General features: G+C 54.7%; 1 protein-coding gene and 1 long non-coding RNA gene across 6 annotated transcripts in view; one reads left to right on the top strand and one right to left on the bottom strand.

Moving 5' to 3' along the window:
- Positions 1-11,139, top strand: part of SRRM4 (serine/arginine repetitive matrix 4) — a gene marked incomplete at its 3' end in the record, with an annotated part of 98,379 nt that extends 87,240 nt beyond the window's left edge. The window contains exons 9-13 of the mRNA XM_081122986.1: positions 4,750-5,051; positions 7,598-7,801; positions 8,826-8,936; positions 9,331-9,471; positions 10,824-11,139. Of these exons, the coding sequence (XP_080979112.1) occupies positions 4,750-5,051; positions 7,598-7,801; positions 8,826-8,936; positions 9,331-9,471; positions 10,824-11,139 (1,074 nt within the window). The remainder of the gene's footprint in view (positions 1-4,749; positions 5,052-7,597; positions 7,802-8,825; positions 8,937-9,330; positions 9,472-10,823) is intronic.
- Positions 11,140-11,792: 653 nt separating this feature from the next.
- LOC308549877 overlaps positions 11,793-25,861 on the bottom strand; it is a 216,587-nt gene continuing 202,518 nt past the window's right edge. For 3 of the 5 annotated variants that reach the window (XR_013997804.1, XR_013997805.1, XR_013997807.1), the window contains 3 exons: positions 21,282-21,393; positions 17,505-17,641; positions 11,793-17,288 (listed from right to left, as the gene is read on the bottom strand). This is a non-coding gene — a long non-coding RNA (uncharacterized lncRNA). Of the gene's footprint in view, positions 17,289-17,504; positions 17,642-21,281; positions 21,394-25,166; positions 25,268-25,470; positions 25,612-25,861 lie in introns of those variants that run through there. The other 2 variants (XR_013997806.1, XR_013997808.1) reach the window with 2 other exon arrangements.

Raw genomic sequence — 25,861 nt, 5'->3', positions numbered from 1 at the left:
GGGCCACTGTTTGTGTCTTACATGCTGGAGTGGGTGCCTGGCTAGGAAGGAGACCCTCAGAGATGGGAAGGCAGAGGCAAGAGACAGAGGCCTCTGTTGTCTGCTTGTCACAACGTCCGTGGCTTGGTGTCCTGTGCATCCTCATGGCTGTCACCTCCCCCCCCAACACACACACATTCTGTCTCTGGCTCCCTTCAATTGTATCTTTCCTCTTCTCTGTGTGGGGTGAGCAGGAAGCTCTGGAGAAGGTGGAGTCTGAGGCTAAGAGGCCATTAAACTGTCCAGACATCGCTAACGAATTTATTAAAATGCCCCCGTCCCCTGGAAATATAGACAGAGCCCATCAAGACGTGTACAGACAGAACCAAATAAATTTCAGCTGAAAGGAGCAGGAGTCAATGTCTGCAGGGCACCGTCTACTCCCTCCCCCCATCCTACCCCCACCCCCTCCCCAAGGCTATGCTCCAATCTAGGCAGGTAAAATAGAGCGAGAAGAATTGTATGTTCGGTACCCGCCAGGGGTGTTATATGAGCTGGTGGGCCCTGTACCTTGGAGTTAACACCCCCATCCTGCATTCACCAGGCCAGTTGTGACGACTGGCCTGGGGATGCCTCAGCCCAGAGAAAGGTATATTTTTTTCCTAAGTTGTCTGGCCAGAGGGGGGGCGCCTTCTTATAACTTCTGGCCCAGGAGGATTGCCTGTTTATACCCAGACACTGTGTGGGGCCAGCAGCCCTGTTGTGGGCAAAAGGCCAGACCCAGTGCATCTTTTAGCCTGACCTTCAGGATAGCAGAGGATGGGAAAGGAAGGAAGGGGACCCCTGGGGGCTCTCTCAGGGGGTCCCAAGTCTGAGGGCGGCCAGAAGGATGAGCAGGAAGAACTCCTTCTCTCTGGACCTAAAACTTGATTCTAGAGGTTCTGTCTAGCTCACACACCCAGCCCTGAGCCAGTGTCCAGACCCCAACCTTCAACCAATGGCCCACCTACTTTCCTAGAACTGTCTGGAATATGATGGAAGCCAGTTCCTCTTTAAAACTCCATCAGATTCCCAAAGCTGGCAGCCACCCAGTTGGACCCCACGAGGGCCTGATCGCCAAACCATTTCTGCCAGTGAATTCAGTCAGGATGGGCCCAGGCATCCAAGCTTAGGCTTCCAAAGGCCTATGGAACAACTTTGTTCATTTGGCAAGATTTACTGAGTACCTACTCTGTGACAAGCACTGGTGGGTACTTGGGTATAACACTGAACCAGTCGTGTATGGCCTCTGCCTTCAACAAGCTCCCACCCAGGTAGAGAGACAGGCAATAAAACAAGCATTTACCTGGCTGAGTAACAGTGCCGTGGCACACAGAAGCCACTCATTGTTGAATGAGTGAATGAATGAAAGATTGAATGAATGAAGTAGAGAGTTTTGTGCTATCCTGACCTTGGGATCAGAGAAGGCGTTCTAGAGGAGATGTTATGTAAACTGGAGAATGAATAAATTTAGCCATAAGAAGTGAGAAAGAGGGGAAGAGTGTTCTAGGCAGAGGAAATGGCACATGCAAATGGCCTGGGGTTGAGGAGTGGTGGCAGAACCAAGAAAACTCTAACCGAAGAGCTTAAGGCTGTGGGGGCCAGGGTGGGGGTGTGCAGAAGAGATGAGGCTTGTTAAGTACACAGGGTGGGGTTGTAAAGGACATTGTCATCCATGCTAAAGAGATGCATCCCCAGAAATGGGACTTTTAAACAAGCAGGAGAGGTTGGTATTTTCAGGCACCTGGGGCAACCCAATGAGAACACTTCAGTAGTACCTGTGTCTCTATTTTCTGGTGGTAATGGAAAAGCACGATGCCATGTAGAATTCTCAGCTCTCAACACACCAGTTACATGTGGACTGTGGTTGTGATCAGGTAGGGACACTCTGAAAGTGTCCCTGTGAGCTCAGGGGGTAGGGGAGAAAATGTCACTTTCTATATGCAACAGCCCTAAGGGGCCTCAGGCTTGTGAAATCTTTGTCCGCGGGAACCCACGATGCACAAGAGCAAATAATTTGAAATGAGTAGCCAAGGCAGGGAACAAGTACCTGGGGAGAAAAAGGCCCGGCCTGGATGCCCCTGGGCAGCGAGCCGTGAGATAAGGCAAACCATTGTCCTCACGGCCCCTTCCCTTGAGCCGGTTCCCTCCAAGGAGGGCTTGCCTGGTTCCCTTGCAATATCCTGGCCACCAGACATTCACCGTCTCTAAGGCAAAGATTCTCTGAGCCCATCCCTGGACCACACCCCAGCCGGAGAGGTCCGGTCCCAGGGTCAAGCTGCCTGGCGCTAGAGAACTCCCCCCGAACAACCTTATTTTGAGGTCCCTTCTCCCAGGGCAAAGCCAGCCAGGACCCCAAGCAGGTAAAGCAGCAGCTGTGCTGGGCAGAACTTGGGAAAGCTGGACCATCCCCTTGTCTGTGCACAAAGCCTCCTGGGAGACTCCTCCTGGGAGTCCACAGGGATGTCCTTCCTGCCCGTCCAGGAGCTGACATCCTGAGCTGTCAGTTATCTGTTATTCCAGCTCTGGTGTTTCTGTGTCTCACTCTCATGACCCACTGCTGAGAAGGCAGAACTGTCGGTTCAGAAAGTCAAAAGTCCCCCTCCTTTTGGCCCACAGTGCGTGAGATAAAGCGGGGAGCAGACAGGCTCTCGATGGTGAGACCTACCCTGATATCTGAGGGGCTCGGGGCAGGCGTCTAAAGGAAGCCCACATACTGTACATCCAAATGTCTATAAATCAAGCCAGCAGACTGCAGTGAACCATGTGCTCCTATCTTGGCAAGCAGACCTTCAAAATCATCTGAGAAGTTGGATTTAAGTTTAGAATCTCAGACCCTTCAGAATGCCAGGCAGTGTGGGGGAAACCTGCCCTGGGGGCCCGGCCCCGCCCTCTGTCGTCCCGCCTTTTACACCAGCCAACACCGCGATGGGCCTCCCGCCCGTGCATGCGGACACCTCAGTCTGAACACCCAAAGTCTGTCCAGAGGGCCACCCTTGGAGCTAGGGGTGTGCACACTTGATGCGTGGTCTCGCCCCAGGGGAATAGATAGGTCCAGGGATGAGCCTGCAGAGACCCTGGAGGGGCTCATTTGAACTGAATCCTGGGGTGTCAGGTGCCCGGAGAGTAGTCCCAGGGAGGTGGTTTCCAGGTAGCGCCCTCTTGATCCCATGGGGTAGTTATCGCTGGAGGATGCCCACAGCTAGATAAGCATGGTACTGCTGGCAGGGGCCCGAGCCGAACCCAGTGTCACCCCAGCCGTTAGACTCGTCCGAGCATTTAGAGAAAACCACCCCCTGTGCTTCTAAACAGGCCGCAGCCTTCCCGAGGGCCAGCTCTGCCTCACCTCCTTCCCTCCTCCACCTGTCCTAGGTCAGCTCGAAGCAGGATTCTGGGAAGCCCTCCTCACTCCCGGTCACCCCAAAGCCCAAGCTCCCAGCCCCCTCCCGGAGCCCTTTGTTGAGAGCTCGCCCTCCCCACCCCTCCCCGTGTCACCTTGATCTCCACACCCAGGCAGACAAAACCTCTCCCCACCCCACCCCCCCATTGGCATTTCCAGCAAGGGTTTCTCCATCCAACTCGGGCCTTAAGGGACTGACACCAGGTTAGCGGTGATGGCGCGAGGTCCCCTTAGGAGGAGACCAAACAGCAGCGACCCCCCCAGCCCCACCCGCCCAGAACTCGGAGGAGCCGCGGCTGGAAGTTCAGGGCCGAGCGCGAGGGTGTGCAGAGAGGTGTGTGTTTTTTCTTGTCATTTGCGTCTCTAACGATGGACTCACGTTGCCCGCTCTTCCCTTTCTCTTACACCTTACCCACCCACTAAAGGAGGAGTTCTTGCTTGGTAAGTGGATCAAATCCGCAGGACACCAGGGGATTTATTAGCAGCCACTCCAGAGCCTTAGGCACCTTCTCCGGGGGAAAGGAAGCGCACAGATGTCCGTAGAGAGCTTTTTGTTTGTTTGTTTGCAGTCAGACTATTTGATGCCCATTTTTTTTTTTGTGCCCACCCCCTCTTTTCCCCCCTTTAATTGAAAACGACTAAAATGTCATTTTGTGACCTTGACTTTATATATATATATATTTTTTTTATTAAAAAAGCTCATCCTTATTTCATTTCTTTTCCCCATGTGATACTTGTTTTAGGGCTCTACTCAGGCAACTTTTTATTTATTTATTTTTTAAAATAGTCCAATTCATTGAGAATTTGGTTGAACTTAAAATTTTTGGCTTTATCTCTTTTTTTTTTTTTAAGTTCCAAGATATGTGTTTGTTTGGTTTTTTTCAGGCCCATAGCCCCATTTCTTTTTCTTCTCCCCCTTCCTTTATTTTTATTATTGTTTTAGGTTAAGGGTGTTTATGCCCCACCCCACCCCCCCTTCTATTAAGTTGCCTCTTTGGTTTGAGTTAATTCATTAGAAATTGAATTTTGTATAATTTCTTTTTTTCTTTTGTTTATCTGGATCGCATGCCTTTTCTCTGCATGATTCCTAAATCTTCCAGTTATCTTAGCAGGGGGTTTAAAAAAAAAAAAGAAAAGAAAAGAAAAGAAAATCTCCTTTCTGTGGTATTCTTTCAGGAGTTTGTGCTTTTGTTTTTGGCGTCTCTCCTCTCCTCCCCTCTCTCTCTCTTTCCTTTGGTTACAGTGCATCATGACGGTAAACATTTCTAGGTTATTTAGACGCAGTCCCAGGCCCCACGCTCAGCAGCATCCAACGGGTGTTTTTCTTTCAGATCCCTGGGGCGGGGTCTGCCGCCGACCTCTTTACCAAAACAGCCAGCCCGCGAGCCACCTCCCGAGGACGCTCCCAGGAGTACGACTCAGGCAACGACACCTCCTCGCCGCCCTCCACGCAGCTCGGCTCCAGCAGGTCTGGGGGGCAGAAGGAGAGCCCCGGTGGGGAACTCAGCAAGAGCCGGGACCTCCACAGCGGCAACACCTCTGATTCAGGGAACTCCTTCACCACCTCCTCACCCCAGAACAAGGGGACGGCTTTGGAGAATCTCTCCCCCACCAGCAGGGCCAGAGAGTCAAGGTCAGTGGGCCTGGCCTGGAGGAAGGGGTCCCACCTTAGCTTCTCCATCTCAGTCTCCCACCCACTGGGCTCCGACCCAGGAGTCTTTTTATTTGCAAGAGGGGAAAAAATCAACTCGAACTGGCATAATTTTTGAAAATTCCAAGGATATTCAGCTTCAGGTACGGCTGGATCCAGGGGCTCAAAAATACATCCTTGAGAATCTGTCTTTCCATTACATCTCCCAGCTCTGCTTCCCTCTCTCTCGGCTTCATTCTCAAGCAGACCCTCCCAAAGTGCTGACAAATATGCCATCCAGCTAACATTCCATCAGTTCAGCCAGCCAATGGGAGGAAAATGCTTCTTTCACTCAAATTTCAACAAAACATCAGGGTGGGTGTTCATTGGTTCTGCTTGGCCAGCTTGGGTCATTTGCCCTCCCCAGACCCATCACTCTGGCCCAGGGGATGCTGAGTTCTTATCAGACAGAGGTCTGCTTTTGTTCATAGTGGCCAAAGTCTAGGTGGTGAAGCCGTCTTTAAGGACAGAGCACTCTTTGTCCCCAACACATAGCCACTTCAGTCCTGGACACACCGCCTGGCATCCACACATAGATCTGGCCTCTGGTTTGCCTGCCTCAGGACATCCCTGACCTCAGTTCACGCCCAAGCTTGGCTGGGCCTGAGCAAATGTCAGTGTCTCTGAGAACAAGCAGTGACATTCCCAGATGGGGGTGGAGGTGAGGACACGTGTCTACTGATATGCCGCTATTATGCAAGAAAAACCAAGAATAGCGATAATAACAATAGCAGCAATAATAATAATAATAATAATGGCTACTAATATGTATGGAGCCCTTAACTCTGTGCGAGGCTCTATGCCAAGTGCTTTCCATGAATCGTCTTCCTTCACTTTTTAGCTGATGGGGAAACTGAGGCCCAGAGTAGTTAAGAAGCATGGTTAATGAGGGCCAACACCCGGATCCAAACACAGATCTGTCCCCAGAACTGGAGCTAAAGCCCGAGCAGCGTCTAGCAGTTACCTGCTTAATCTGATCGACGTGGACAGCCACACTAAGTGATGTAGCCCCCGCCTTTCACTTTAAAATAGAAATGATCGTTAAATCCACATCTATTCATGTCATGTCTGCCCTGAGCAGAGGGCCGAGTGCGCCGAGCACCAGCTCTAAATCAGGGGAACCGTCATCAGTGAAGGGAGGGGCCTGGCGAGGGGGCAGGGGCACGGGCTTCGGAGCCGGACAGATCCAGGCTTGGGAGTCTGGGTGGCCTCGAGTCCTCTCTGTGAACAAGGTAACGGTGGTGCCGGCTTCAGGAGGCTGTTGGACTAAATAAGATGATGCTTGTGAAGGGCCCAGGACACGAAGAATCTCCAAGTGTTTGCTCGACAGCTATTTGTTGATGGTCCAGGACAGAGGTATCAGGACACTGTTGGGGGCTGGGGGAACACATTGGAGGTCACCCAACAGACTTAGGAGGGTGTCAGGGGAGGCTTCCCGGAAAAGGCGAGGTCAAACTAAAGCCTGGACCACGAGTAGGAGTTTTCAGGTGAAGAGCGGAGGGAAGCGGGTTCCAGGCAATGGGAATGTTCTGAGGCCTGGACACAGGGAGGGGACAGGGACATTCCAGGAGGAACACATAGTCTACTAGGACCAGAGTAAAGAGAGGAACGTGCCAAGAGCTGAGCCTGGAGGGATGAGCAGAGGCCAGGTCCCCAACCTCGAAACCATACTAACGTGATTTGAACTTGACCCCTTGGCCCGATACAAATGCACATCCTGTCTGAGAGCCCAGCAGGAGCCCAACATGGCTCTGTGAAGGGCAAGAATACAAGACAGGACACTGTCCTTTGGGTGATTTTGAACAAGCCTCTATCCTCTGGGGTCTCAATTCTCCCAGGTTCAAAATGGCTACACTACAGTTTCCCAAACTTAACCCAACTACACGTCACCTTCTTGATTTTTACCCTGCCTGTGCACTACTCACTGTTTATATAAGGACACTTACAGTACTATCTTAAATAGGAAATTAGCATCATTTGTCCAAAATAGAAGGCACCCGTAAAAACACATATGATTAAATGGTGTGTTTATTTCTAGTTAGTTATGTGGCCTGCCCAAGGCTCTGAGCCCCAGGCCTGCTCTCCTCTCTTTGGGAGACTGCAAAGACCTGAGAGGTGGTATAAACTCCCAGCAGCACCCAACCAGGCCTTTCCCATTAGTGTAATCAAAGGACCGGGAGAGACTCGAAAGGGAGTAGATCTCCCAGGAGGTGATGTGATGTTATTTAACATTGTGCCCTTGCCCAACGGCCCAAAATTCTCTGAATTACTAACCCCCCCCCCGGCCCCGGGATGTGTCCCATTCTGTCTCTACTCCTCCAACATCAGTGGCCTGGGGTCACTTCCCAGAGGTGGGATGGAAAAAGGTGGAAAGGGGGTTCAGAGAGCACCACAGCGTAGGCAAAGGCAGAGAGGTGAGAATCAGCCGGAGCTGCCCCAGGCCGGCAGGCCGGCCAGCACTAACACAGGTTCTGCTGTCCCTCCCGCAGAGCACTTCAGTCGCCATGCCTGGAATGCGCCCAGGTGAAGAAGTCAGGTTCGGTCCCACCCACAGCCCGCAGCTCCCCCGTGAGAGGGTGCTCCCGCAGCTCCTCCTACGACAGCACCCGTACCTCCAGCCACTCCTCCCGATCCCCGAACCCCAGGCCCTCCCCCAGGTACTCCCGGAGCCGCTCCACCTCCTCTGGGAAAAGGTGAGTGCAGCGTTGGCCTTGGCTCTGAGCATTTCCTCCTTAGCCAGCTGATAAGGCAGCCAGAGGTGTCCTTGGACCCGTGGGAGAGGGGAATGCCTGTTCACCCAGAACCAGCTGGCGGCCTTGGGCCTCCATTCATCTCCCTGGGCCTCAGTTTCCTCCTCTGCAAAATGAAAACAGTAGCAATATTTACCCCGAGGGATTGTTCTGAGAACTACAAGGCACTTAGAGCAAAGCTTGGAACGTAATAAATATTAGTTATTATTGTTACTGGCATGAGGATGAGCTCATGTGTGTCAATTAGCTTCTGCTGCATAAAAAATTACCCCGAAGCTTAGCATCCTTCAACAAGTATTTATTTAATTTTTGATTGTATGGACCAGCAATTTGGGCTGGGCTCAACTACGTGGTCCTTCTCATCTCTCTTGGGCTCATGTACGTGTCTTCCTATCAGCTGGTGGATCTGCTGGCGGCTGGTTGGTTTGCTCCAGGTGGTCTCTCAACCTCCAGCAGCCTTGTCTGGGATTCTTTCCGTGGCGATGGCCAGGTTCCAAGAGTGAGAGCAGCAGTGTGCTGGGCCTCTTGAGGCCTAGGCTTGAAATGGACGTGACACTCCCTCTGCCATTCTGTTAACCTTGGCAAGTCACAAAGACCAATCCAGATGCAAGGGGTGTGGATACAGGAAGAAGGATTGTCCGTGTTCTTGCATTGTACCAGTTACAATAGTGATTGGTAATTTCTTGATTTTCTCATGTCAAATAATAATGCACAGACACAAGACCCCATTTCAGTGATGAGAAAACAGAGGCCCAGAGAAGAGAAATCGCGCAGCTAATAAGTGGCCAGGATTGTAAGAACTCAGTAAGAGGAAGTTGCCCATATTATTATTACCCGCCTGAAAGGGAGGGCACTGCAGTCTCCAAGGGCCTGCTTCCTCTGCCTGGCCTCCAGAAAGAAGCCTGGAGCCCAGCTACACATGCAGGGCAACCCCGGCGGAGCGCAGCAGGCTTCTCCTCCCCTCCAGGTCCTACTCGCGCTCTCCCAGCTACTCCTCCAAGTCCGGCAAGAGGAGCCCGCCCAGCAGATGCTCCCGAGCCCGCCGCAGCCCCAGCTACTCGCGCTACAGCCCGGGCAGGTACCGGCCCCGCCCCCTCGGAGGAGGCCCCGCCCCTCGGAGGAGGCCCCGCCTCCCAGACTCACCTCTGCGGCTGGTCCCCAAGCCCCTTGCGTCCTAATGTACCCCCACCCAAACGCTTCCACGGCCACACCCCAGAATTCACATCCCCACGTTTCCCACACCCCATACCACCCCTCATCCCTATACTGAGCCCCCAATTCTTACGCACCCGTGCAGCACCCGCACCCCTGTATCGCCCACCCTCCAAGGCTGACGCCCTGCTCACGCCCGGCCCCACCCCACAGCCCTGCAGACCCCGTCGCCTGCCCCAGTGGATGAGCGCCCCTCCCCCCCCCCGCACTGTAAGCTGGGCCAGCCCCAGCTCCCCAGTAATCCGCCCGCACCCCTTCAGGGAGCGGGACCCCAAGTACAGTGAGAAGGACTCGCAGCAGCGGGAGCGCGAGCGGGCGCGTCGGAGGCGAAGGTCCTACTCGCCCATGAGGAAGCGCCGGAGAGACTCGCCGAGCCACCTGGAGGCGCGGAGAATAACCAGGTGAGGCGCCCGCAGGGCCGCCGCACCCCGCCGCGTCCCCGGCGGTCCCGGCCCCAGGCTCTCCCCGCGCCCCCCTGCGGCTGGATTACAGAAGTGCGGGAGCTCAGGGGCCACCCCCGCCCCCAAACTCCCAGCCACCGAAATTACGTTTCCATTCAAAACCTAGGGGCCAAGTCAGCACCCCCGCCCGCCCTGCGGCTCCTGGCGGGGGCGGAGCCTGGGATGGGAGGGGCGGGGCCTGGGGAGGGAGGGGCGGGGCTAGGAAGGGGTGGGGCCTAGGGGGCGTGACCAGAGTTTGGAACTGGGACCCCCTGGAGGCGAGGCTGGGGAGGAGAGTAAGGTCGGGCCAGGGAATGGGGGCCAGAGCAATGGGGCGGGGCCTGCGGATGGGTTTGGGCTTTGGAGACGGGCCTCCGCCCCGGAACCTAGGCGTAGGCAGGTTACCTGTGGCAGGTAAGGCCCGAAGAGAAAAGCCCTGGGAGGGAAGCCCGAGGCCTGAGTGCGCGCCGTGTCCCAGGCCGCGAAGCCGGGCGATTGGCCGGGCGCTGCCGTGAAACTGGCTCCTGAGCGCGCGCTTGGGCTCTTCCTGGGACTCTGCCGAGGCCGCAGGGAAGGGGGCAGGGGTCCTGCTGCCCGGGGCCTCCTCCCTGGAGGCGGCCTGGGGGAGGAAACCGAATTCGAACTCGTGCCCCAAACAGTAAGATGGGGTCACGGCGTCGCCCTCTCCCTGGCGCTCAGGAAGGGCCGCCTGCACCCACTGCCCTGACCGAAGGTGCCCTTGGGGTCCACTTAGAGGAAGGCTGACAGAGAGGTGGCCTTTCCAGACTCGGGCTTCCTCCGCCCCAGCCCCGAATGGCCCGTCCTGAGGACCTCGGGGCCCAGTGTTCCCCAGTCTCCAGTCGCCCACCGCTTTTGCCTCGCCTGCTTTTTCAGCGTTCTAGTGTTTACTTAGTTTCCTTTAAATAGATTTGCCCCTTGTTAGAGGCGCATACATTTATTTCAGAAGGAGGCTTGGGACACGGCAGTAAATGGAAAAATCAGCCTCCCCCGCCACGAATAGAAGGTTCTAAAAAATAAAAATAACAAAACTCGGATTTAAGCAGAATGTGGATTCCGCGGCCAGCTGGCGGCTCTGAGCCCCGGGCCGCTGCGTGAGAAAAAAAAAAAAGGAAATTATCACTTTTCCGAGACTTGTCAGCACTAGGTTTGTCTCCTTGACTCTCGGGGAAGCCGCTTCTCCTAAGGGCCCGGGGAGTGGAAGGACCCCGCCTCCTCTCCCCTGGGACCCGGCCGGGCCCCCGGGGCGGAGGCTGGGAGGAGCCGGGCCCTCACGCCGCCCCCCGTCTCCGCAGCGCCCGCAAACGCCCCATCCCCTACTACCGGCCCAGCCCCTCCTCGCCCAGCGGGCTCAGCAGCGCCTCCTCCTGGTGCAGCAGCAGCAGCAGCCGCTCGCCCAGCCGCAGCTACTCCCGCAGCCGGAGTCGCAGCCGCAGCCGGAGCCGCAGCCGCAGCCGCAGCCGGAGCAGGACCCGCACGAGCAGCAGCTCCAGCTCCCGCAGCCCCAGCCTGGGCTCCCGGAGCCGGAGCCGGAGCCGCAGCCGGAGTCGGAGTCGGAGCCGGAGCCGAAGCTACAGCTCGGCCGACAGTTACTCCAGCACCAGGCGCTAAGCAGGGCCCCCCGCGGAGCCAGCTGCCTGCGGGGGGCGGGCGCGGTCCCGGGGCCAGCCCGCCCCGCCCCCTGCCCACCCTGCCTTCTCCTTGGTGACAGACATTGGGGGCTCTCCTGGGGAGAGCCAAAAGGGGGCATGGGGGCCTCGGCTCCTATGTTAATGAGCTGCTGGGAGCCTCCACCAGCACCACCCTGGGGCTCAACTCAGGCCTGGGCCTATGGAGAGAACCACCCTCTGTTGGCACAAAAACCTTCAAGTGTTTTTTAAGAAGCAATGGGGCCTGGCCAGGAAAACGCAGAGATGGTTCCCGGGAGGCCTCGGGAAGGCCAGGGCTAACTCATCGCACCTGCCCCCTGCGCACTCAGCCTCCTGGCTGCACCTGTGGACCCCGCGTGGGGGTGGGGGGTAGGGGAGACGAGGCCAAGGACAGTTCAGCTCCAGGAGGGGGCTCAGGCCTTTCACCTCCAAACAGGCCACGGCAAAGGCTAGAAGGCTTTTGAGTCCTACAAGAGGGGACATATATGAGCAGGGGACAAGGACATTTCCGTTGGCAGTAGGGTCCTCTGACCATGAATGTAGAAACACAGAGGAAGAGGGTCAGTCCGCTGCTCCCCGGACCCCAGCATGGTCAGGAAAAGGAGCCCAGTAGGTTCTAGCAATGGAGAGGCCACCACGTGGCTTACCCGAAATGCCTCTTGGCTGTTCACAGGGACCCTGCAACCTCACTGAGAAAGGACACCGTGGACAGTCGGGACAGCATGGTCCACAGCCCCACTTCCCAAATCTGTCTCAGCCCCGCTAGCTGGCACCAACTTAATTCCACGGGACCATCTGCTGAACATTCCCCGGTGCCATGGCCAGCTGCCAGTCCCCAGCGCCAGCCCGTCTGGCCTTACCCTCTGGTTGGCGCCTGCCTGCCCCCTCCCCACCACCCAGGCTGCCACACCCTGGATCCTACCCAGTGCGGCTGAGCACCTACCCTCAGCCTAAGTCACCCCCTTTGCCTCTCAGGAATTTTGCCAGGATGGGGCATAGCCGCTCAGGTTTGGGGGAAAGGACTCAAATCCAGAGAGTCTGGGGGTGTCGGATGCCCCATGGCTTGGGCTCCCACTGGCTTCTGAAGTTCCTTGTCAGCTCGGGGAAGCCCCACCTCATTGCTGCCCTCAGCCCACCTCCCCCTGCCCAGGGCTGGGCCGTGGGGGTAAGTTGATCTCTAACACAAACACCAGCAGCTGCTCCATCCACAGAAGGCACTGAGAACAGGGGTGTGAGAGAGACGATCCTTAAAATAACTCCTGGGCATCCCCCTCACCAGCTGACTGGCTTTCTGGAGCCTCGTGGGTGAGTTTCAAGTTTGTGGTGGCAACAGCAGTGGGACAGGACATGGAGAGAGTGAGAGGGGACAGGTCCCAGCTCTGGATACTGGGGCTTTGGGGAAGCAGGGATCAAACATTCTTTATCCCTCACACCGCAGGGAAAACATTTGGGGGGGAAAAATCATTTTTTCTGGAAGCAGCGACCCTCCCCTCCCTAATCGTTCCCATCACATCTGCCTGTGGGGCCAGAAACTGCCCTGGAACCACCCCCAAAAGTCCTTCCTCCACCAGGAGAGCGGAGCGAGGTTGTCCAGGACCTGGCCTCCCCATGACGCCCTCTGGCCCAGACCTGGACCCCGCCCGCCAAGACACGGATGCCAATGCTGTCACCACGGAAGGCCGGATGGCAGGTGCCTGGGACAGGGGCAGGTGCCCCGGGGAGGGCTTGTACAGCAAATGTAAATAACCCTCTTCCCGGCCAGGTGCCCCGGCTGGACTCTTCTCCCTCCGTGGAGACTAAGGCTTCCCGGAGCCACGGAACCTCCTTAGGACAGAAGCGAGAGGCCCAGGAGCCTCCGGTTCAGACTGCCTTCATTCAGGCGGCCCTAGGGCACCATTCTGCCTGCGGCTGCTAGCAAACTGCTTATTTATTTTACGTATTTATGTTTATTTATTTATTTATGTGATGAGATCTCTCTCTGGGTCACCATTAGCAGTATTCAGCTATTTATTTATTTATATGGAGAGGCTGTGTGTGTGCTTGTGTGTGTTTGTATGTGTGTTTGGGGAAGACGGAGGGAGGGTCTTCTAGGTTATTTCTGTGCATCTCCCTTTTTCCCCTCGCGTCTCTATGGATGGGATTTGAGAGATGGGATGTGGGTGGTGCTGTTGGCCTTTGCCCTGAAGGTGAGAGCCACCGAGCTCTAAGCCCCAGGACATCCTGGAGGTGGCCCCAGTGCACTTCAAGCCCCCAGGTTCATTCCTCAGCCCAGGGTCAGTGAGGTTCAGGCCTGTGCTTCAGCCCCCTGCCCACCAGCTGCCTCACTAGGTATCAGAAACATTAAAATGGCCAAGAAGCTTAGGAGCTTAGGAGCTGAATTGATGACACAGTGGAGTCACAGCTTACGTGGGGGTTGGAGCCTGAAGTTATCGTGAAAGTCCTTTGGGCCCAATGGGAGATGGACTGCTGAGGCTTCCGTTAGCACTTACTCAAGTAGCTGCCTGTGTCTGAGTGGCCACAGCGGTTGCAGATGACCCGGGGTCCAACACTGGGATGGCAGTTGGAGTCAGCGAGGCGCTCAGACCGTGTGAGGCCGGAGTTGTGACAGAGCAGGGAAGACGCATGTCTCAATCCCACCCCTACTCCAGGGCGTATTTTCGGTATTTTCGTGTATTTGTGGGTAGGATGGGTCAGCATTTCCGGGCATGCCTGGCTGGTTTCCTGTACGTTACTCAGGCTTCTGACCCCTGGGGCTCGTTTCTCCCCACCCCCTGAGATGCTGCTCTGTTCTCTGCAGTGGGTCCACAGGCTGCCTTGTGACCAGGTATCAGTCATCCTGGGAGAGACACACAAACCCAAAGCAAAAGTCTTTTTTCTGGGATCTGCTGCTGTTCTATCAGGAGAGAGAGAACAAAGCTATTTCTGAAATTAGTGGGGGGTGTAAAGGGGGCAACTAGAGGTTCCCCCAAAGAAGGTCATTTCAGAACCCATCCTTGGGAACCAGGACCAGAGGCTTCTCTGACCCACTAGCGGTGGTTGGTGGCTGGAGACGGCTCCTGTCCTTTCCAAAGCCGCTACCCCTTGCCTTGAAATGGCCGGCTTGCCTGGCCCAGCTTTGGGTTTGGTGAGACTTCTGCAACAGCCCTGGCTGTTTCCCTGGCAATGTGACTTCACCCTGCCTTAGCCCAAGCAAGGGAATCCCCTCTGGCCTGGGGAAGGTTTGCAGGCAGGCTGCTTAAATGCCTCCTGGGGGAAACCTTTGTCCCTCTCTCTCACTTGGTGTGTTTCTCTAATTTCCTTCACATTTTCTTATTTTCTCCAAAAATAAGACTCTTGTTGGGGCACTGGTAACCTTGCTGGACCAGAGCCCCCAATCCCTGGCATCGCTATTTCTCTGCCTACCCTCGTTACTTTCTGCTTCCGGGGAAGGAGACAGATGGTCTGCAACCTGCTCTCGATGAGAACTTCACCTAAAAGCCCGAAGGGGAAGAGGGAAGGGGACGTGGCTTGAGGTCGAGCGCACAGCCCCTTCCCTCCCCTTCCCTTCCCGCCGCAGGTGCTCACGGATCGGGTGCGCCTGGGCGAATCGCGCCTGGTCTCTGGGCCAAAGTTTCCACCTTTGAGAAGTGGAGGCGGTTTTGAGATACAATCACACATGTTCGCCCGAGACCTGGGCAATTCTTCAAAGACAGAGCGAGTTCACCGAGACTTAGAAAAAACGGAAAAGAGCCTGGGACATTTCTCTTGGAAATGTTCTCTGCTGGGCTCTTTTCCCCCGAGTATCCAAAGTAGTCTCGCGTGCATGTATCCTGCTTTTTTGTCCAGCTGAATATAAAATTTCATATAAAAAATTAAAAACCCACAGGATTCCTTAAAACACCTTGGCCCCCTCCCGCACGGGCCAACGGAGTCGAGCTGAGGAACGATGCTAAGCAGTCATCAAGCCGCGCTTTGTTAAAGTCCGCACCAGTGGAAATGAGACTGCTGGAGTTGTCACCTCCCGTCTGTGGCTGTTTTTTGTTTGTTTGTTTGTTTTTATTTTTCAAGGGTTGTTTTTGTTTTTGTTTTAGTGGTGGTTGTTTTGCATTGTAAATACCACGGATGGGGATCCCCCACCAGAACATGGCTTATTTAATAATTTATTTCCTATTTATTGAGTGGTCCTGGGAGAGGAGAGGGACCCCCCTTTCCCCTGAATTGCGATTGGAAATCGGCCCATCTCCCGGCTCCTGGTGTGGCCGTCTGCAGCGGGAGCGTGATTGCCCAGGTAATGAGAGTTAGAATCACCGAGCAAATTGGAATTGGCAGAAACGGAGGCTTCAGTCATACAAATTAAGCTCAAATGGAACTGAAACACTGGTTAACTCCGGGAAAACCTCATTTAGATGGAAATTAATTGAGGAATAAAATGCCTGCACACGAACCAACTTCTATTAAAAAGTCACAACTCCTTGGGGGAAAAAAAAAAGTGAGAGAGAAAGAAGATTGTAATCCCTCTTCTCTGGCCGAAAAAAGCTATGCCTCATCTTTTAACGAGCCAAGCCAAAGAGACTGGGACAGCATTCCTTTGTGGGTCTCGTGCCTGTGTGTGTCTGTCTGGATCGAATGGAGTGGATCTCGGGCCTCAGTCTTACCATCTGTAGAATGGGGGTCAGCCTAAGTGTTCTTGGCAGGGTGGCGAGAGGGGGTTCTAACCCTGATGCCCCAGCTCCAAACTGTCAGATTCAGAGTCCCTGGTGTCTCTAGGTTGAAGGGTGTCTCCCAAGGCAGGAAATAAAACACAGGAAATAAAATGGACTATATTTGCAGGGGGAGGTCACAGTAGCTGAGTCCTGCAGACATCTAAGGGGGACATCCTGGTGCTGCCACCTTGATAACTCTGTGACCTGGATTAAAGCCCTCAATATTTAGCTTGAACTTCTCTCCAAACCCAGCCATCCAGGGTCATAAAAGAAAAGACCAGAATGACTTTGCTGTGCCACTGTTTATTGTGTCAGGCCATATTTTGTACAGTTGCTCAAACAAACTGGTGATACAGGTCATATTGCCATTTCTCAGATGAGAACACTGAGGCCCGGGAAGGGGAAACTGACATGCGCAAGGTCCCCTGGGCTCAGGCCTGTCTGAGCCCTCGCCCCACTCTCGGGAGTGCTTTCTCGCACTATGCTACGAGGCCTATGCTACGAGGACTCTGTTTGTGCTGTGCCGTTTCTCTCCCAGTTCTCAGCTGTTTCCTCGAGCAGTCAGTGGCCAAGGATTAGAAGAATCTACCACGTAGGCCCAGGAGCCTTGGCGAGCCCCAAGGCCATTTCTCCACGTGGGGGGCTGGGAGGCCCGTCTGGAAAACCCCCGACCAGGGGACCCACCACCAGCCCAGCTCAGCCTGAGCAGCCAGCCTCTGCCCGGAACACCCACTTTGGAGGGAGGAGCTCCTGTGTCCCCCAGCATCCTGGGACCCTGTCGCCTACCCAGGGACGCAGCGGCCACACTTGTTTGATTCCTGGTGTGCTCAGCTGAGCATAAGTTTCCCAGGGTTTCTGATTTTCCAGCCTGTACGAAACACGTGTCTGTCCTAATAAAAAGGTCCCATGGTATGGTGTTCTCTACCGGCCCAGCGTCCTCTGTATAATGCGGGGAGGCAGAGGGGGGGCGGTGGCAGGAGACACCACCTCCGCTGGGTGCCACACGTCGTCACCTTGCTCATTTCTTTAACCTTCAGAACAAACCTGTAGGTGTTTTTGTTTCACATACAGGGTGTCCCCCCAAAATGTATACACACTTTGATTATAAAGTCGGCGTTTATTAACATACAGCCCATTTTCAAACTTTCAAAGACTATAGAAATGAATAATTTTTTGGTCAACGCCTGTTTTCAAACTGATGACTGTTCCGGTCCAGGCCCTGCTGATAACGCGAAGCAGCGGAATCGCAGACACCAAGAGTCACGTCGTTCGGTATCTGTGGGCCCTCAATTCGTAGCTGGTGCCGGTTTTGTACAGTAAGCTTTATCTTTTATGTGTCCCCCATAAGAAAGTCTAGTGACACTTTAGGATAAACTTTCTTTGTTCAAAGCTTAGTCTGGCTTCACCCAGTATTTCAAATCAGTCAAACCTGAAAAGGAGTGAAAATAAGCGAGTTATCAGCTGTTAAAGCGCATGTACATTTTGGGGAGACTCCCTGTGTATTCATAATGTCCGTGGAGTGCCCCGGGAGCCTTCTCCGAGGCATCTGCAAGCATTATGTTCGTCTTCACCACAACCCTGTGAGGCGGGTATTAGGGTCTCCTCCTACAAAGAAGGAAACCGGGGCCCAGAAAAGCAAAGTCACCTGCCCAAGGCCTCGTGGTCGATGCCAGGATCCAGGCCACCAGACGCCAGACCCTGTGCTTCCCGCAGCTCTGCTCCATGGCACCTCAGTTCATGCAATGAGTAGCCAGTTCTCTTCGGTAGAACTTTCTCCAAGGCCTGGAGGGTCAAGAGAAAATGCAGTGTAAGGTACAGATTTGGGGGTCCAAAGACCAGATCTAAATCTAGAGCCTAATGTCAACAGTTGGGTGGCACTGAGCAGGGATGACACCCTGTTGGGACTTGGTTGCTCATCTGTACATGGGGACAGCAGCAGTTCCCTCCCTGAGCTTTGGTGGGAACTAACTGGAATGGCGGCTCTGGAAAAAAAAAAAAAATGGGGCGCAGAACGCACTCAGTGAAATTTAGGGGGCATGGCCACTGTCGCCTACACCGAGACTGATGCATGGAAGCAGGGTCATGAACACGGCCCAAAGTGGCCAACTAGGAACAGGGGCCCCTGCAAGGCCCTGTGGAGGCTTCCGGAGATGTTCTCAGTGTCCAGCTGAAAAGCTGTTGCCCTGAGAGCAGGGGTTCAAAACACCCGCAGGGGGCAGGAGGTAGGCAGGTGAGGGAAGTGAACCGGGTTACTGTGGGGAACTGGGGAGCCCAGTTCCCACTGCCATGGAGAAACCTCCCCCTTTCTCAAGAAAACCGGAGTTTTTAGATAAAAATACCCTGACTTTTAAAATGTTTGTAACTCATTTTTTTCCCAAACACTATGTGGGTCAAAAATATTATACACACACACACAGATAATATATATCATCTCAGGGGCGAGACAGGAGGATGTTCCTGGGCCCACCCTCACCCCCAGCCCCAGCCCCGGGGCTATGGGGAGGTGATTTTAACCCCTTGTGTATTGCACGGTCTTGTCCATACCTGGGAGTGGGTTATGAGTTGGGGGGAAAAGAGCAAATAAAACAGGTCTCACTGCCACCCTCCCCCCCCCTTCTCCTTGCATCCTGCCCCTCTGGAAGTATCTCCTGGGAATGACTGGGATGGGAAACCCTCCCTGGGATAAATCCAGTGCTATCCCCCACTGTCTCTCTCACACACACACACACACACACACACACACACACACACACACACACGCTGATTTCTTTCTTCCCAATAGGGGTAAGCCAACAACCATGTCCTCTTCTGAGAACAGTAATAACACAGTAACAACCACCACCTTTTATGGATCAATTAGCATGTGCCAAGCAAATCCTTTTCATACATTAACTTATTTCATTTTCATAGCCTCATTTAGTCCCATTTGACGGAGCAGAATGTTGAGGCTCACGGAAGACCACACAGCTAGCGGATATTTGAACCCAGGTCCACGGGCTCCAGGCCGGTCCTGCTGCGGCGCTCTCCCCCTGAGGGTGTGAGTCCATCCACTGGGAGCCAGTCCTCCAAAAGCGCCCCCAACACCTTTTACCAGAAAACCCCGTGGCTGCCAGGAGGTTGTCCCTGTGACGCCAGCCACCCCTCCCTGACTCTCGGAGGACTTCACGCTTCTATTTCCTGCCCTGGCTCCCAGTTACAGGAATCCATGTGCCCGGCCCTCCAGTGACTGCTCGCAACAGGTGCCCCCCGCCGCCCAGCCTCCAGGGTCCCGGCTGCCAGGAAGGGGGACCAGGTCCCGGAGATGTCGCTCCCTCAGCCAGGCGGGCAGCGAGCTGCCCCTGGAGCAGAGGCAGCCTGCAGCCAGCACCTCCCCTTCCGCAGCCCCGGGGGAGCACACAGCCCTTCCCGGGTGAAGGCAATGGGACAAGGGGGGTGGGGAGAGAGCAAAACTTCCAGGGAGGCGGGGCCCAGACTCCCGCCCCCGCTTGCTTTGTGACCTAAGCAAACCCAGCCCTCTCTGGGACCCGGTTCCGCTGCCTGTTAAACGAGGTTCTTCAGGCCCGGCCCGGTGTGGCTCAGCAGTTGAGCACCGACCTAGGATCCAGGAGATCACGGTTTGATTCCTGGTCCTGGGTTGTGGCCTCGATCCCCAGTGTGGGGGGTGCAGGAGGCAGCTGATCAATGACTCATCATTGATGTTTCTCTCTCTCTCACACTCTCCCTTCCTCTCTCTGAAATCAATAAAGATATATTAAAAAAAAAAAAGTTCTTAGGCCAGCGGTTCTCAACCCTGGATATACGTTAGAACCAAAGCCACCCATGCCTGGATCCCACCCCACCCAAAGAGAAAGAATTGCTAGGGGTGTTTTTAAAGGTCCTAGTAATATGAAGCCAGGATTGAGAACTACTGAATTCGATGGCATCTAAAATGTCATCTGCTGTCCAGGTCTGCTGTCCTACGAAGGGCTACCAGCTGTCGTCATGGTGATGATAACACCAGTAACAACAGCACCCAACACAATGCAGGGCTTGCTCTGCGCTGCACTTGGTTCCAAGGGCTTCGCATATATTAACATAAACTACATTATTCCATCCTCACAACACCCTTATGAGGCAGGTCCTATTTTTATGCCTATTCTACAGATGCAGAAACTGAGGCTCAGACAGGCTGGTCACACAGCCAGCGGCATAGCTGGATGCTAGGATGGAGGTGAGGCCAAAGGGACACCTAAGACAGCCTCGGAGGTTCAAGGACAGCATCGCAGACGAACGGACGTCTAGGCTCACGCTTGGGAAGTGAGGAGAGTGGCTCAGGCCAGGGAAGGGGGCTCAGGAAAGAGGAGGGACTAGAAGGGACCCCAGGGAGGGGCGACTGTGAGTGTACAGGACCAGAGGGACGGCCCCCATTTGCCTAAAGTCAGGCCTTCTTCTCCCACCGTCCCACGCATTCCGTCCGTAGCGCTCATTACCATGTGTAACCAGTGTGTTTGTTTCCTGCCCATCTCCAAGACGACCGAGCCTCCTCTGCCTGTCTCTCCTGAGCCCTGCATGCCCAGCAGGGCGTGAGTGCCACCCCTGCCCAGCAGCCTTCAGATGACTGAATCTGTCTGCTGGGCTCCCTTCCAGGTCCCATGGGTTTTTGAGTGGTTAGGTTTTACCTTATGTGGGGGGTAAAGGGGGTGGCTACGAGGCCTCTGGCAAAACAGTGACATGTCCCACACAGGGAGTCTAAGGATCTCTCACGATCTTCCCTCCGGGGGCGGTGTGTCCCCCCCCCGGGAGTGAGAGAAGGCAGCTAAGACAGACAGCTGTGAGCACCTGCTGCCAGTCCAGCACCGTGGGAAGCTCTGAGGCTTATATCCTGAAATTATGGGAATAACATGGTTTTTTAAATAAATGGGAGTCAGAAAAACCTGGGTTTGAGCCTGACTCTGCTACTTCCTAGCTGTGTATCTTTGTGTAAGTGGCTTAACCTCTCTGAGCTTTGGGTTCTTCATCTTTCATAATGAGGGTGCCATGAAAATTAGTAGAGCCGAAGCACTTGGCCCAGTGCCTGACTCAGTTATTATCATCGTTACTGATACTAAAAACAAATAGGGGTGGGGGGGGGGGTGTCTCTGTTGCCCAAGTGAGCTCGTGACAAGCTTTTGGGAGGGTCCAGGTCATCTGAGCAAAAGGTCAAACACCAAATTCTCAAGAGAGTCCCTCCCAGCTGTGCCCTCCAGAAGTACCTCCTCCACTCAGAAGAATCCAGAGTCTTCTAAGAACTGGGGGGGCTCCGCACATGTAGCCCCACCCCAACATTCGTCAACACTTTCCACCAGACTAGCTCTGACGCCAGTTCCCTAGCGGGAAGGGTGGGTTCAGGCGTTTCCACACCCTCGGAGTCCCGGCTCTACACCTCTCTAGAGCGGTGACTAACCTGTGGGCCAATCGCAGGGCAGCTCTTCTTTGTTTTCCCCCATCGCCAATGGAATTTGTCAAATGACTTCTCAAGGTGTAACAATGGTCCCTTTCGCAATCTACTCTTGAATCTAAAACCAAAATAAACAACACCAACCACATCAAATATACTCATGTTTGCTCACGAAGCCCCCACCCCGACCCCACACACAGTTTTTTCCCCAGTTTCTCTCACCTCGAACCCTATTTCTGGGTGAAGTAATCTTAACCTAAGGGAATCCATGACCTCCCACTAAGTTTTTATGCATAAAAATATCAGCCTTTTGGTGCAGGAAAGTACATATTTCCCACCAGCTTCCCAAAGGAACCCAACTTGGAATCCTCTGCAAAACGTCTTGACTCTCAGGACACGGCAGTTTCACTGCCTCCCAGTAGCCATCGCCCTTTCATCCATAGTTATCAAACCCCTAGGTTTTTAACTGGGTTCATAGCCACCCAGAGTAAAGACTACATTTCCCAGCCTCCCTTGCAACGAGGTGTGGCCATGTGACTAACACTGGCCAATGAGATACAGGCAGAAATTCTGTGTAGTAGCTTTCAGAAATTTCTATTGATTTTTTTTAGTGTGCTTGCTCTCTTTCTTTCTTTCTTTCTTTCTTTCTTTCTTTCTTTCTTTCTTTCTTTCTTTCTTTCTTTCTTTTTCTTTCCTTCTTGCTGGGTGGAATGTGGATGTGATGGCTGGAACTCGAGCGGCTCTCTGGTCCACGAGGCAGCTTTGGGAATGGACCCCATACAGACCAAACAGTCAGAGAGACGGGAGGGTCTCTGTCTCTAGACTTTGCGGAGCAGGTGCCCCACGTCGGCACCAGACAGCGTGTCTCTGGACTTGACCATGAGTGAGAAAGAAACTTCTCTCGTTTCAGCCACTGTTATTTTGACCCTCTGTGATTCACAGCTAAAGCTAATCTTATATTCAGGGTGAAATGAACACAGCCCCCAAAACGGACCACCTTGTCTGTGTATATCTCCCCTTGGCCATCTCCATACAACCTCCCAGCTCCCCCGCCCCTCCTCCCCCCCAGCACCAACTGTGAGAACCCTCTCGGGCTGAACCTGCCCGACAAGGAGCAAGCTGTCATCCCCAGGCCTCAAAACAAAACAAACAAACAAACAATCAAAAAACTATTTCCAAAGCAGGTGCCTGGTGTCACCATCACCAACTGGTTGAACCAGCTCTGCTGACCTCAGAGAAGGGGACAGTCAAGATGACACATGTTCCAGCTGTCCCTCCCCCAAAGGTCTCCAGGCCACCGGCTGCCTAAGTGCCTCAGGATGGCACTTAAATGTCCCAAACCGTGAGAAAGAGGCGCCCCTTCCCCAGCCCGTCTCCTGGCAGAGAGGGAGGCAGATGGCTGAACCCCAGAAGGATGGCAGCTGAGAAAGTCCTTTTGACGCAACACCAACAAGCACAAAAGGACAGAGATAGATAGTTAATCAGAATAGTCCAGGCTGCGCCTCAGCCCCAAGTCAGTCGGGAATTCCCACTTCCAAGAACACAGGTTTCTTCCCACCCGTGTCCGCGGTGGGCCAGCAGGGGCCCTGGGAGGGTTACACCAGGAACCTCGGCCGCACAGGTGGGGGCTGATGTGAATTAAATAAAAACACGCTTGGAAAGCATTTGGCTTGGGGTCCGGCACCTCCCAAGCGCTCCGGAGACTTCAGTTAATATTCCGGCGCGTTGCTGCGTGTGGAGTCCATCACGCGTGCTCGAGGTAACTCGGACGCTGGGTTGTTAATACGACATCTACTCGGCCAGGACGTGCTGAGCTCTGCAAGGCGCCAGGCACCCTTCTAGGCATGGGGTGGGGGCTGCTGCTGCAAACAGGACACCCAAGAATTCTGCCCTCGTGGAGGCCAGTGTGCTGGAAAGTCCCCGAGTGTCACCTGTGGGGGGGTCTGAGAAAAGGAAGGATGCACTGGCTCTGGGGGTGTCCAAGAGAGGGAACTCGGAGATGGGTCTTCCAAGACCCAGAGCCTGAGCAAATGTGGGGAGCCACCAGGATTTGTCCCCACGCCCAGAAAGAGCGTTCCAAGCCCCTGGGATTGTAGATGAAACATTAGGCAAAAATCCGTGCAGAAAACCGCACCTTCAGGGGGTCTCAGAGGCCCTCCGCCCAGCCCTTCCAGACCCGGACCCCTGTGGCTGGGCCCGCGAAGGCGGGAGCCCGGCGAGGGAGGGAGCGTGGGTGTCTCACTGCAGTGGGAGGCCGCAGCACAGGGTCTCGAGCCCACACACCCGTGTCTTTGTCCTGCCTGGCCCTACCTGTGTGAGTTCAGGCTGCTCCTCCCTGGGCCCCAATTTCTGGAATGCAGGGTGATGTCACCCTCGCCCTGGGTTGTCTGTTTGAGGGTTAATTGTGGTCCTTCCTCTGTGAAGGCTCCAAGAGGATGACAGCCAAAAGAACCCTGTTCCAGGACCTGGGGTCTAGCATCCCCCACACCCTCCCAAAGGTCTTTCCTTCCGTAAGAGAACCGGCCCAGAGGCTCCTCCCTCCCTGGCCTCTCCGGGGCCTGGCCCTGTATTTTCACCTGGTGACAGCCCAGGGAGTTTACTGACCATTTTCCTCATGGGTTAGCTGACTCCTCTCCAGGTGGCTGGGTCAGCAGGACGGGCACCTGCCTCCCTGCTCAGCTTCCCAAAACAGAAGGCTGGCCTGACCCCAAAATGCAGCGAGTGTCCAATGGGGACCGAGACAGGAGGCGCATAGAAGGGTCCCTGGACAAGACCTGGACATAGAATCCTGTTCTGGTTGCTACTGTGGGCTCCCAAGTCCCACTGGCTCGGGTTCCAATCCTCACCCCGCTGTGTAGCCCAGGGTAGGTGGCTTTACCTCTCTGAACTATGAGAATTCAATGAGGTCATAAATAAAAGTGCTGAGCACAGGGCCTGGTACAGTCAGTGCTCAGTAAATGGGAGGTGGTACAGCAGGACTCAAGAGCCAAAAGGCCTAGGTTCAAATCCCAGCTCTGCCACTCAACTGGGGAAGTCACGTCATCTCACTGTGCCTCAGTTTCCTCATCTGTAAAGTGGGGATAACAACAGTCCCTTCCTTGCAGAGTCATGGGAAGGGTTAGATGAGTTAAATACATAAATTTAAAGTGCTTAGAATAGAGCCTGGCCCAGGGGAAGTGCCAGATAAATGCTAACGATGCACAGGTGTTTTCTAGCTGCGCACCCTCTCTTCCCTCCCCAGGGCCCCGATGCTGCAGGCACCCTCGAAATGAGAAAGTGGTTGTGTCCCCACTCTCCCCCAGGCTCTGTGGGGCTGAGGAAGGGAGGCCTGGAGAGGAAGGAGAGGGAGGGTCTTTCAAAACAATTCCACCTGCAGAGTCGCCCATAAATAAACACAGTCCCAACATAAACACACCACCCACTCAAATCCACAGCAAATCCATGGGGCCCAGCCTTCCCCACCCCATCCCACCCACACAGAGCCCCCCGCCCCCCCCCCCCCCCCCCCCGCCCCAACCCAGGTCCCAGGCCAGGCAGCTTTCCCCTCTGGGTCACGCAGTCACCCTCCCCATCCTGGCTTGAAACCAGCCAGCCTCGCCCCTGCAGTAATTACAGAGAGAGCTGAGGCCTCTGTGCCCAGCTGTGATGTCAGCCTGAAGCTTCTAGCCTGATGATCTCACCCCTAGTCAAGTGGGGACCCAGTCACTCAGATGTGGCAGCACAGGGCAGGGGGCTCAGTCTCCCTCTCTTGGCTGGAGGGTGAGGAGGGTGGGGGTCTGGGTCAGTCAGCTCAGCACCGATCAGAGATTCGGAACAACCTAGATCCCCTCCCAGGCCCTGCCGCCCCATAGCCCTGTGCACGGGCCTAACCCTGTGCCTCTGTTTCCTCACCTGCAAAACTGGGGCGGTGGCAACACCCCCTTGTTGCTGTGAGGGCTTCATGAGGCAATATCTGCAGTTGCTCTCGAGTGGTAGGTACACAGAGGCACTACGGGATGGTGAGTGTTGGTACTCTTCATATTAGTATTTTTAGCAAACTGCCTCATGCAGGTGCTGCTTAACATCAGAACGATTTCTCAGCCAATGACTCATTGAATTCCTTAGCACCCCCACCCCACCCCATCCCACCCCACGGGGAAGGCAGGGCTGAGACCCAGGAGCCCGCAGAGGGAACGGCCGGCCTCAGATTGCCCACCTGTTGGGGGCAGATCAAAGACGGGACCCCGAGCTCAAGGACCCTTCTGGTCAAAGGAGGATTTGTAAAGTCAATCGCCAGCCACGAGAGCTGAGGGAACAGGTCCTCTCTGGGCCTCACGTTTCAGGCCCGACACCGCACCTGTTGATAAGGATCATTATTAACAGTCAATAAAAATGACAGAAGACACTGTTAGTTGCCACGTCCTATGGCACTTTCCTCATCAGTAAAGGGGGGTAGTGCTAGTTCCTTAGGTCTCAGGGCTGTTGGCGAGGGGAAAGCAGATTCATGTTTGCGGAGCACTTAGAACAGGGCCGGGCACAAGGCGGGCGCGGTGTGACTGAGAGCTCAACACTGAGAGGACAACACGCCCGTCTGCTAAGCGTGGGGA

This window comes from Miniopterus schreibersii, assembly GCF_964146895.1.
Source record: "Miniopterus schreibersii genome assembly, chromosome: 20".
NCBI lineage: Eukaryota > Metazoa > Chordata > Mammalia > Chiroptera > Miniopteridae > Miniopterus > Miniopterus schreibersii.
The sequence above is the reverse complement of the archived record's forward strand: the minus strand, read 5'-3'. Positions and strand labels throughout refer to the sequence as shown.